The following is an 11,327-nucleotide window of genomic DNA, read 5'->3' on the forward strand; positions in this document are numbered from 1 at the left end:
ATTAAAGCAAAGTTGACATTGTTTAAAATGTCTTTGTTATGACAACTTGACATTAACAGAGACAAAAATGTCTTTGTTATGACAACGTGACATTAACAGAGACAAAAATGTCTTTGTTATGACAACGTGACATTTACAGAGACACAAATGTCTTCATTATGACAACTTTACATAAACCCAAAACTCATAACCCATCATAAATATGTCATGACAGATCTAATTATAAACCTTTAAAAAGTTATTGTTGTGCATTTTACATTAAATTACACTGTCATATGTGATTGTTCTTAACTTTGGCTATCATGAGACCATTTAAATTGTATAATAAAAATGTCTCCTTATAGGACTAGTTATAAATATGTCATTAAGCGTTTATATCCTGTCAAATGCATTAATAACATTGCCATGAAAATGTTTCCTTACCTCAAGTAAAGTGAAACATATAGGACTAGTTATAAATAAGTCATTGAGCGTTATTATGCTGTCAAAAGCTTTAATAACAGTGCAATATCTTCCTAGACCTTTAAAACTATTTATTACACTGATAAATGCTTTTAAATACTTTAACAAAACCAATCCACAAGTAAACACAAACACTTTCTTTTATTTGCTTTAAACAATATTATTATTTTTTCTTCCTCCAACAGAGAGTTCAATTTCTAGCAGTGTTTCAGCACAAACTTCAGTAGAAAAAAGAAAAAGTTGTTCTTCCTCAAACAGAGGGATCAACTTCTTGTTCTGCAGATTTTATTTCTGAAATACTAATTAAAACAACTGAAAAAACAATTACTTCTTTAACAAAGTTGTTTCAAAAGTCATAGTCTATATTTAGTTGAGATATTGTTTAACATCATGGAAAAGTCTGCCCAAGACACCATTATAATGACAGACACCTAACCAGTGGTGCCACTCTATCATTTTGAGGTGACTCTGTAGTGTCTCAGGAGTTCGATTGCCTCTATGACGCCATATTTCCAACTTGTAATTCTGCCATGCGCGCTCAATGTGTTGAGTATGAGCACCAGTGACTGGGTCAACAAAGTTTTTTTTATGGCAGACAGAGTACTGGTGATATCCATACTGGGAAAGCTGCCCCCTGTAGGCACGCCATTCATCTGTGAGGATAGATGTCCTAGGTCTGATATGTCGTCGTATTTGGCATGTAAGGGTTTGCCTTGAGCGGTCCTTGACCAGTTTCAGAATGGGTTTTCTAGAATTTTCATCAACCTCCAGCATCCCGAAGACCCACTGGCGTTTGCGATGCGATGTTTTGCCACATCTGCCACGATGGTACTGAAACGTAAAGCAAAGGAGACAAATACTTAAATTTACATAAAAAGAGGGAAAACCTCCTAATCCAGTGTTTATCCTACCATTTTATAAGGGGGCACCCTGCCAAAAAATCGATGGCCACCCCCAAGAAGGTCAGGGAATATTATAAATTACTATAGGTCTGTAGAGGAACATGGTTAATTTAATCATAATTAGCTGTTCTAAATTGTGCCAGATTGTATCCGAAGCTATTTCTATCTCTAGGCTCACACAAGGTAGACATTAATCCACCAACAGGTACAAGGAGAGCTTAATTTTACAAGTGTATACCCAGTGCCAAGCGCGGTGGTTACCTGCTGTAGAAAATTTAGGAATTTGTCACAAAAAAAATTTAGTTTCGCAAAACTATCAAGGGTAAAACGTCCTGTATTTGGGTTCAGAAAATTCCAGGTGTGATGAAGCCTTTTTTTTCTCCTAAGCTAAGATGTCCCTCCTACTTTCAGCTCAGTCACCTGGGTTTGCACGCAGGTAAAGTCACACTATCGCCATCGGACAGAACACACTGAGTTCCAAAACATTTTTATCACTTGGGCTGGGAGCGCAGGATCCAAAAGGATAAATGTGTGCTTATCTACAACAGAAAAGGACACATTTGTTTATTTTATGTCGTTCCCCAGTTAACTCAATAAACTGAGAATATTTAATATAAGTATGACTCGATTATTATAAACATTAGTGCTCAATACGGGACATTGTCAACAACTAAACGCCTCTATAGGCATGGTTCCACTGGCTCGAACAGGCCGTGCACAGCAGGAGTCCACTCACTCCCAAGTATCTCAGGAGTGTTTTTTTCCAGGCCTTTCTGCTTTGCTCAAGAGTGTGGTCAGTGTGTCCTGGCCTGAGAGAGGTTTTGAGTGAATTCCCTTTTTTTCAGAGATTGGCTGCAGGAAGTGGAGAAATTAGGTTTGCTCCATGGAGGTCCAGAAGAATTGAAGACCAACATATAATATTATGGACCACTATGAACAGAGTGGGGCAAATCCAAATATGTTTTTTTTTATCGTCAAAACCATGAACCACTCCTGAAGGGTAAAAATAAGCATTAGGAAATCGGAGTATTTAAATTTATTTTCACAAAATGTATATCTGGTTATGTAAAAGGTTAAATTAGACCTGCATAAAGAATTATAACTTACCTTTCGTTTGTGAGCAAATTTGCTCTCATCAATAATAACGAAGCGATGACGACCACCAACTTTCATTCCTCTTTTCCTCAGGCGCACAACGGCAGCCATGCACACCTTCAAATGTAAAAAAAATACATCAACAAGTTGACTTGTAATATTGCCTAACAATGATATTTGACAAATATAATGTATTCACAGGTTTAGGGAAGAAGTGACTTTGTATGTGCATTTCTACGTATTAACTATTATGTTTGTCCAATACAAGTGTTACTGAGTGAACCTAGGACTGGGATATAAATTTGATTTTAACGGTTAATTCAAATTTGCAAATTTGCCATTTATGAAGGTTTAATTTTTGGAAAATCAAGCCAATCCGCTCCATGGCCCTCCGTCCCTCCCTCCATCTATCGATAAATAGAAAGTGTAAATTGTTTTGGTAAAAGCTTGCATTGTTGAATATATGTTTAGGAAAGTATACTGTGGAAATAAGCCATCAGGAAGTCCACAAAATGCAGCAAAAGTCTTCAGCTGATCCAAAATGCTGAAGCAAGAGTTCTGATAAAAATCAACAAGAGGGATCATATTTCTCCAATTTAAGCTTCCCATAGTTGGCTTCCTGTTAAATCAAGAACAGATTTTAAAATTCTCCTTCTAACGTATAAAGCCCTTAATAATCAAGCTCCATCATATATCAGAGCTCTGATTACCCCGTATGTTCCTAACAGAGCACTTCGCTCTCAGACTGCAGGTCTGCTGGTGGTTCCTAGAGTCTCTAAAAGTAGAATGGGAGGCAGATCTTTTAGTTTTCAGGCTCCTCTCCTGTGCAACCAACTCCCAGTTTTGGTCCGTGAGGCAGACACCCTGTCTGCTTTTAAGACTAATCTTAAAACTGTTCTTTTTGACAAGGCTTATAGTTAAAGTGGCTTATGTTACTCTGAGCTACCTCTATAGTTATGCTGCTATAGAATTAGGCTACTGGAGGACATCAGGGTCTATTTTTCTCACTCTATTGAGTTCTACTGTTATCAATTTTGCATTGCTTGTTGTCATTTCAGCTTTTAACTTTTGTTCTCTCTCATTTTTTTCTTCATAGTAAGTACACACTGTTATCTGTAACATCATCCAGGTAAGACAGATCACCTGCTATTACCATCTAATGTAGAACAGATTACTGGATCAATGTGTGCTTCTGTGCTTGTTTGTCTCTCGTTGTCTCTGCTCTCTCTTCTCTAACCCCCAGTCAGTTGAGGTAGATGAGCATTCACACTGAGCCTGGTTCTGGTTCTGCTGGAGGTTTTTCCTTCCCGTTAATGGGGAGTTTTTCTTTCCACTGTTGCTTCATGCTTGCTCAGTATGAGGGATTGCTGCAAAGCCATGGACAATGCAGACGACTCTCCCTGTGGCTCTACACTTCTCCAGGAGTGATGCTGCTTGTCAAGCCTTTGATGCATCAACTGGTTCCCTTATATAGGACATTTTTTGACCAATCTGTATAATCTGACTGATTTTGATTTTGTAAAGCGCCATGAATTGGCGCTATATAAATAAAATCGAATTGAACATACTCGAAAGATGAAACTTTTTTTACCCTAACACTAGGGTTTCTGCTATATGTAATTGATCATGGCGCTGCCACACAAAAATAAAAGCTGCCACACCTTCAGAATCAATTCAAAAATGTTAAAATAATGTAAAGCATATGATATAGCATAACTATATCATATGATGTAAGTTTTGTGAAAAGAAAAATTATTGCACTATTAGTCACAATACAGGCACTTATCTTTGTTCAAGTGGAACCTTCTATTTATTTTAGCCTTATTTTAAGGTTTACTCTTCAAGCCCAATAGGGAAATCCATTTTTGTTTGTTAATGTTTTTTGTCAGAAAAATTATGTGACTGATTTCCTAGTTTTATCTAATTTTTAAGGAAAAAAATCTATTAAAATAATGTATCACAGATTTTATTTTTAAGCCATATCACTCAGCGCTAAGTGAACTAAATAAATGTGTAGTACTATTGAATTCAACTATACATTTTGACTTCAAACAATTAAATTAGATTTTTTTAACAGCAAATGAATAACAGTAACAGATAATAATAATGCAAAAACCTTTCTTAGAATTGTTGTCATTCTTGTGAGTGTCTTGGAACTTGCTGCTATTCCCTCTGAGATCATGGTTAGTTGTTTCAGTTGTAAACCTTGTGAAAACCTGAAGAAAAAGACATTAAGTAACATAAGCGAAATGGAATTGTACTATCTTAATGATAAAGACATGGCCTGCTATTGACTTAAGACTTACAAAAATGAATATACATTTTATTTTTAATAACATGTAAACTGTACCTTAACATGAACTCAAGCCATTTTGCCAAAGGGGTGTGAGACTTTGTGAATATGGACCCATTACGCACTGACAATGGGTTGCTTTTGTGATGCTTACATACCCTGATGGGAGAAAAAAGGAAAAACCTGGATCAAGGTTACATAACAGCTAACGTTTTGCTGTACGAGAAAGCCAAGTTAACTTTGCTAGAGCACTGCCCATACAGTTTGTTTTGCACTATTCCTTTTAAGCTGTATTACAAAATTTGTACCAACTAGCTAATTGCTAAGTTTACAGTTACGTATATAACGTTAGATCAAAGCTTCTGCTTACCAACGCAGCCCATCGTTGCGATCGCATTTTAAAAGTTTCCTTCTCCGATGGCATTTTGCACAATTCATCATCCTCTTCAGAATACCACATCTCTGCATCCATTTCACTATTCGTCTTTTGTTTTTCTTTGTATCAGGACGCCTAATATTTTTAAGAAGTCCGCGTAACAATCTTGTCATTTCTACAGCCTGCGATCATTCAGCCCGGTATTTTTTTTTCAGCCCGGTATTTTGGGTTAGGACCCCAAGAAACTTCTGGGCGCTATTTTACGTTGCCAGACAGAAAAGCGCCCCCACCTGTTTATGTTAACAATACAGACAAACGACACATTGGAAAGAATTAGACAATATTCAACATTTAGCGTTACAATTATGTAAAGGAATATTTAAAACAACACCAACAAAACCTTTTAAAGTATTGATAGGAAAAATGCATTTACAATTAAAAACAACTCAAATGGTAATAAATTATTGTATATACTTAGCAGTCATCCAGATGAAACAACATTAGAGACTCTAAAACCATGCTGGGAAAAAGACATAAAGTGCGGTTGGATAATCAATAAGAAGTTAAAAGAACACAAATAAGTAACGAAAACATAAATTCAATAGTAACATTAACACAGATTCCACTATGGATTTTAACAAATACAAAAGTAGTTTAGCATTTATGAACCAAAAATAAATTAATAAAGATAAAAAGGAAAAATAAGTCATATTCAATTCATATATACTGCAGGAATACATACAGTAAATAGTTTTTCTTAATATGTAAAGATATTGACAGATACATCAAAAAACTCTTATGGCCACATAAGAAAAGCAAGTGTTGTACCAAAAGTGCAAAGAAAACAAATCAATAAGGGACTATCAGTATACACGGGATAATTTTTATCCATTCTATTAGCATTACAGTGGATAGAGTCCTAAAACCATTAAAAGCATTGGTAAGTTTGGATTCGAGTTCTGCACTTATACATTTAAAGCAAAGTCACTCTGAAAGCAGACAAGACATTTTAGTTTAAATACAGCATGCGTTGTTCAGAATTCAGATAATGGAATTATTAATTTTTTTAATGGGTACCAGCAGCCATTGAAGGCCAAAATGGCAACAACAAAGGAAAATTAATTTGTGTAATTACAATAAAATCAGAGGCGAGAAGTGTAGTTAAACAAATAAATAAATAAAAAGTGACAAAATTAATGAAAAGAAGCAAAAAAGAGTAGATTGTATTATATGATTCAATGTGATACAATCAAGAGAAATGAGAACAGGACAGAGAAACAGGAGGGAGGATAAATTAATAAATAATTAACGTTTGGTCACACAGGATCTAATTATATATTGCATATATTCATTTTAAGAAATAAACAATATGGGAAGATGTCAACATTGTGTAGATATTGTAATATTAGCATGTGGGAGATATGAAAAAGAAAGAAGATAGATGATAGAAGACCTTGGAAAGATTCAAGAAAAAAAATAATGTAATAATTATATTGCTGAAAGATTAAGACAGTAAAATTATCATAATATGATTACATTTTTTTAAAAGCAACAAAGGTGGGTAATGAAATTTGAGGATAGCAAGAAATTAAATAGAATTAATTGATAATCATTCTGTACCCCACTCCATGTCGGTAGATGGCGGTAGTGCTCAGATGGTGTTTTTTTGCAAACCGCCAAAAAAAAAACTCCACGAAGAAGAACACCACCTTCGTCTTGTGTGCCTGCCTAATGTAAGCTAGAAGAAACGTCTGGACCAGACCATATTTTACTTGCGGTGTAAAAGGGAATAGAGGTAACTCCCCATATATATATAAAAGGTAGTGATGGTGAGATGAAGCCTCATGAGGCATTGAACCGTTTGGCCAAATTGCTTCAACGATCCCCACAGTTCATGAGGCTTCATGTGAACATGTCACCACCTACTGGTGGACAGCAGAACTACAGTTTGTAATAAAATCTGTGATTTTTTTTTTTTGTGCAACTTTTTTTCTTTTTTTCTCTTTTTAAGTTCCCTTGAAATTGTTAATGGTTGGTGTGTATAATAAAATCTTTTGTAAGTTTTTTTAAGTGTAAAATTCACAACAATCATTTAAGGTGCACAGTTTTTCTGCAATTTTATTGAAATAAACTCAAGCAGACAGTGAAAGTGTTTGTGCAAATTGGGCAATGATGAACAAAATGAAAGGTGTTAAGTCATTTTTATTCAAACATGATAGTTTTTCCATGTTTTTTGGTTTTAATCAGATTGGAAGTTGTGTTCAACCAATCTTTTGACTAAACCGGCCTAATTTACCCAATCTATATTTTTACTCGGGCAAAACAATGCAGTTTAGTCTCATCAGCCAAAATAATTAAGTTTAATCGCAACTTTCAAAAGAGAGAGACAGGTCTTGAACATCAACCTCTAGCATGAGAGTGTGTCCCTTACAGAGGACGCCACTCATGTAGATAGTCTAATCTGGGAGAAAATAGTTGTTAAAACTGACGTGTTAAGACTGGCTTTGTCTGGTGGTTTGCTCAAATTTTGATCATTATATTGTTTATTCAAACCAAATTAGCTTTAAGCAACTAGATTGGTTGGAAAAACAACCAATTTATTCTTAGAATCTATCCAAACTTTATCCAGCTGACAGCAGCTCTCCTCCAATCTCCCACATCTTGACTGAACACTGAGGCTGTTTAGATGCCTGTCAAAATTCTTGCGCTTCCCGAACCACATACCGAAGCGGTCACGTGGTATCACGGTAGCGAGGCCACGGACGTCATCAATTTTGGCCCCGCCTCTAAATGAATCACGCCTCGACACGCGCTTCGGGGAAACGCCCCCTCCATTACTCGACACACGCCTCGAAGCCTCGGCTCATCTCATAACATCACTAATAAAAGGTAAGCTTATGCTTAATATTTAATTACATTTTTTAAGAAAAAAACAGTTTTCGTTCCATCTAAAGTTGATTTCAGCTAGCTTTCAGTTAACGTTAGCTAAATTCAACTAACTCTTTATCTAGAACATTAGTCATTAATGTTGTACACATTCTAGAAATTCTGGCATTTATATTTTTTTCTCAAATTTAAATCTAGCAAACAAACTACCAGGTCAAAGTTACGTTTTGTGTGTTTTACTAAAGCAACTTGACTGATGTCACATGCTGCTTGTGTTCTTTTTTTGTGCCAATTTTAGCGAGATGGAGACTCGTTTTGGCAAAAAGACACGCGATGGGGGGGTACAGGACGCTGTCGAAGACGTGCAAGAGGTCGTGGAGGAGGCTTTCGTGGACAAGCCACAAGATTTAGAACTCGTCTCCGTTGGTCAAAAGCCTAAGAAGCAAATGAAATATTCCCCAAGGAAACTGTGTAAGTCATTTTTGGTGTACTATTTTCTCCAGAAGGGCTTGAAATTTACTCATCCCACCAGCCCAGTTAATACAAAAGTTACATTTTAGGCTGCTAAAGGTTTTTAATTTGTCTGTAAACTATATCATCTGATGTTCAATCTCTTTATTTAGTAACGCTTCAATGTCTTACGGCCTTTTGAAGGCATATTTTCGCCTGAAGATTTTTTTTATTTCATAGTGGTGTTATAACACCATCTAAAATGTTACAGTTAAGCATTATACATCCATTTTTCATTGATAAGCTTATTTGTCAATATGTAGAAATGCACATACAAAGTAATTTCTGGTTCAGCGAATACTTTTGTGAAGTTAAATAAATCGTATTGTTTAAATGTATCACTATCTGCGCAGTTAAGCACAATAAGCCTTCATAAAGGACTGTTGCTTTGCTGATTTTTATCTTATTTATAGCCTTTTTCTTACAAATTCATGCTAGCGTATCCAGTCAAACCAAGCTAATATCTTGTCGTCTAACAGTATTTTTAATCTGCATTATGCACTCTGATTAGGGAACTTTGCGTCACATTACCAGGACGCATTGGACAGTGATTTTTATTCGTTTTCTATACGGTTTTGGAGGGCAAACCACTATGTTGATGGTATCAGTGGAAAATCTAAGATCTCACGTTTTGGATAAAAAAAAAAAAGGAAATTAGTAGCTATTATGGATTAAGAGATACATCCAAAAATGTACAATAGCCCTTGAAGGTTTAATAAGCCTCTTGCAAACATAAATAAGCCATTGCATTTATTTTTAAATATTTTATGAAGGCATATTAAGTGACAAAAATATGCATCTTGTAGAGCTGGAAGATATGGCTCAAAAATAAGATAGATTAATTGATTTTTATTCTCCCTTAAATTTCTTACTAAAAATTAAGAACGCCATGAATTACTTTCAAAAGCTGACTTTTATTCGAATTCTAAGTGCAACTAAATCCAACCTGTGAAACATTCTGGAAAAAAGTACTTTGTAGCCCCTGCCACTGAAAAGGATTAAACATAACACACTTAATATTAAAATCAAATGTTTTTACCCAATACATATTTCCAGGGTCACCAACGGGGGCAGTGGAGTTGACCAAACTGAAACATCAAGCAAAGATGGATAGACAGAAGATTGATCATCTTGAGGACCGCATTAAATACCTGGAGGAGGCCAACAGGGAGCTGAAAAAGGACAAAAACTTCCTTCTGTCACAAATTAAGGAAGCCACTGTGGCACCTGCATCTAGCAGCAAGTCAGGTACAACGGTCATAAAATCAATAGCAAAATAGTATGGATTTTGAAGTGTAGAGTGACATGGTTATGCTCACTGTGAGGCGTTGTACATAGTGCACCAAAAGGCTATTATTTTATAGTCATAGGAAACCAAGCATTTAAGGTGCAGACGTCCACCTCAAACCAAGATGACTCACATGTAATTTTAATATTACCCCTTTAAGTAACCTGGCTCTGGCCAGATGGATGTAGTTCCGCCGACCTTCACACGGCTCCACACATCCATCTGGACTTGCTGCTATTGTGATGGATTTCCATTACCCATAAAATGGATGGACCAATCATAATTTCCGCTTGGGATTTGTGACATATGTCTGAGTAGCAACCTTTTGGATTCAGGCAAAGGCGCCTCGCAGTTTACTGTATTTTCTGGATTATCAGGCACACTTAAAATCATCACATTTTCTCCAAAAATGATGTTACACATTTTTAATCTGGTGCACCTTATGATTACCATAGTTCTTGTGCTTAATTCAATAAATTTTTTTAGATAGCAATAATTCATGAAACATGTCATCTCAAGGCACTTTACAAAGTCAAGTTCAATCATATTAAACAGATTGGGTCAGATTTTACAGATTGGTAAAAAAAAAATCCTATATATGGGAACCAGTTTATTGCATCAAAGTCTTGACAAGCAGCATCACTCCTGAAGAAGCGTAGAGCCACAGGGAGAGTTGTCTGCATTGTCCATGGCTTTCCAGCAATCCCTCATACTGAGCAAGGATGAAAAACTCCCCATTAACGGGAAGGAAAAACCTCCAGCAGAACCGCGCTCAGTATGAACGGTCATCTGCCTCGACCGACTGGGGTTTACAGAAGACAGAGCAGAGACACAACAAGAGAGACAAACAAGCACAGAAGCACACATTGATCCAGTAATCTGTTCTACAGTAGATGGTAATAGCTATCCAGAGCTGTCTTCAGTGGGTGATATCTAAGATAACAGAACGCCAGACAAGATGTACCTACTATGAACAAAAAAGAGAACAAAAATTTAAAAGAAGAATTGATGACAAGCAATGCATAATTGAAGAGCAGTAGAACTCTATAGAGTGAGAAAAACAGATCACAATGTCCTTCAGTAGCCTAAGCCTATAGCAGCATAACTACAGAGGTAGCTCAGGGTAACATGAGCCACTCTTAACTATAAGCTTTTTTAAAAAGGAAAGTTTTAAGATTAGTCTTAAAAGTAGACAGGGTGTCAAATGAATAAACCAGGGAGCCAGCTCCCTGTGAATTATCACCTTCTTTTTCAAGGGAGCTACATTGTCTTATGCAGGATGCAATGGCTAAGTCACACCGTTAACAAAGGTGTCGATTTGTGAAAGGCAAGAAACAGCATTGCTGCCATCTACAGGACATTTCTGCAATGCTAAGGATATTAAAAGGGGGACAGACTCTTTAAGTTTGGATACATCATTATCCGATAAAGATCTAATATAATGGAACGTTCTTTTGGGGGTGGAGAACTCAGATTAAACTCAAAGGTTATTAAAAAATGGTCACATAAGACAGG

The 11,327-nt window shown here is 36.1% G+C and overlaps 1 protein-coding gene and 1 long non-coding RNA gene across 2 annotated transcripts; one reads left to right on the forward strand and one right to left on the reverse strand.

Annotated features, from left to right (window-relative positions):
* Positions 1 to 510: 510 nt before the first annotated feature.
* Positions 511 to 5,583, reverse strand: LOC119776520. The gene is made up of 5 exons (XM_038274935.1): positions 5,123 to 5,583; positions 4,810 to 4,911; positions 4,576 to 4,675; positions 2,472 to 2,576; positions 511 to 1,293 (listed from the first exon to the last, which is right to left on the reverse strand). Exons 1-5 carry the CDS (start codon positions 5,299 to 5,301, stop codon positions 829 to 831), a joined length of 951 nt encoding a protein of 316 aa, XP_038130863.1. The 5' UTR covers positions 5,302 to 5,583; the 3' UTR covers positions 511 to 828.
* Positions 5,584 to 6,436: 853 nt separating this feature from the next.
* On the forward strand, positions 6,437 to 9,867 carry LOC119776523. The gene is made up of 3 exons (XR_005279790.1): positions 6,437 to 6,948; positions 8,313 to 8,485; positions 9,581 to 9,867. It is a non-coding gene; the product is annotated as an uncharacterized LOC119776523 (long non-coding RNA).
* Positions 9,868 to 11,327: the final 1,460 nt, after the last annotated feature.

The sequence above is a fragment of the Cyprinodon tularosa genome, unplaced genomic scaffold (assembly GCF_016077235.1).
Source record: "Cyprinodon tularosa strain WSP-4 unplaced genomic scaffold, ASM1607723v1 ctg1208, whole genome shotgun sequence".
NCBI lineage: Eukaryota > Metazoa > Chordata > Actinopteri > Cyprinodontiformes > Cyprinodontidae > Cyprinodon > Cyprinodon tularosa.

What these genes read in the sequence shown, in the direction of transcription:
- LOC119776520 (XM_038274935.1), bottom strand. Translation starts at nt 5,301, where the DNA reads ATGACAAGATTGTTACGCGGACTTCTTAAAAATATTAGGCGTCCTGAT. An exon ending in TGGCTTGAGTTCATGTTAAG is followed by an intron (nt 4,676 to 4,809) that starts GTACAGTTTACA and finishes CTTTTTCTTCAG; the next exon opens with GTTTTCACAAGGTTTACAAC. An exon ending in AATTTGCTCACAAACGAAAG is followed by an intron (nt 1,294 to 2,471) that starts GTAAGTTATAAT and finishes TTTACGTTTCAG; the next exon opens with TACCATCGTGGCAGATGTGG.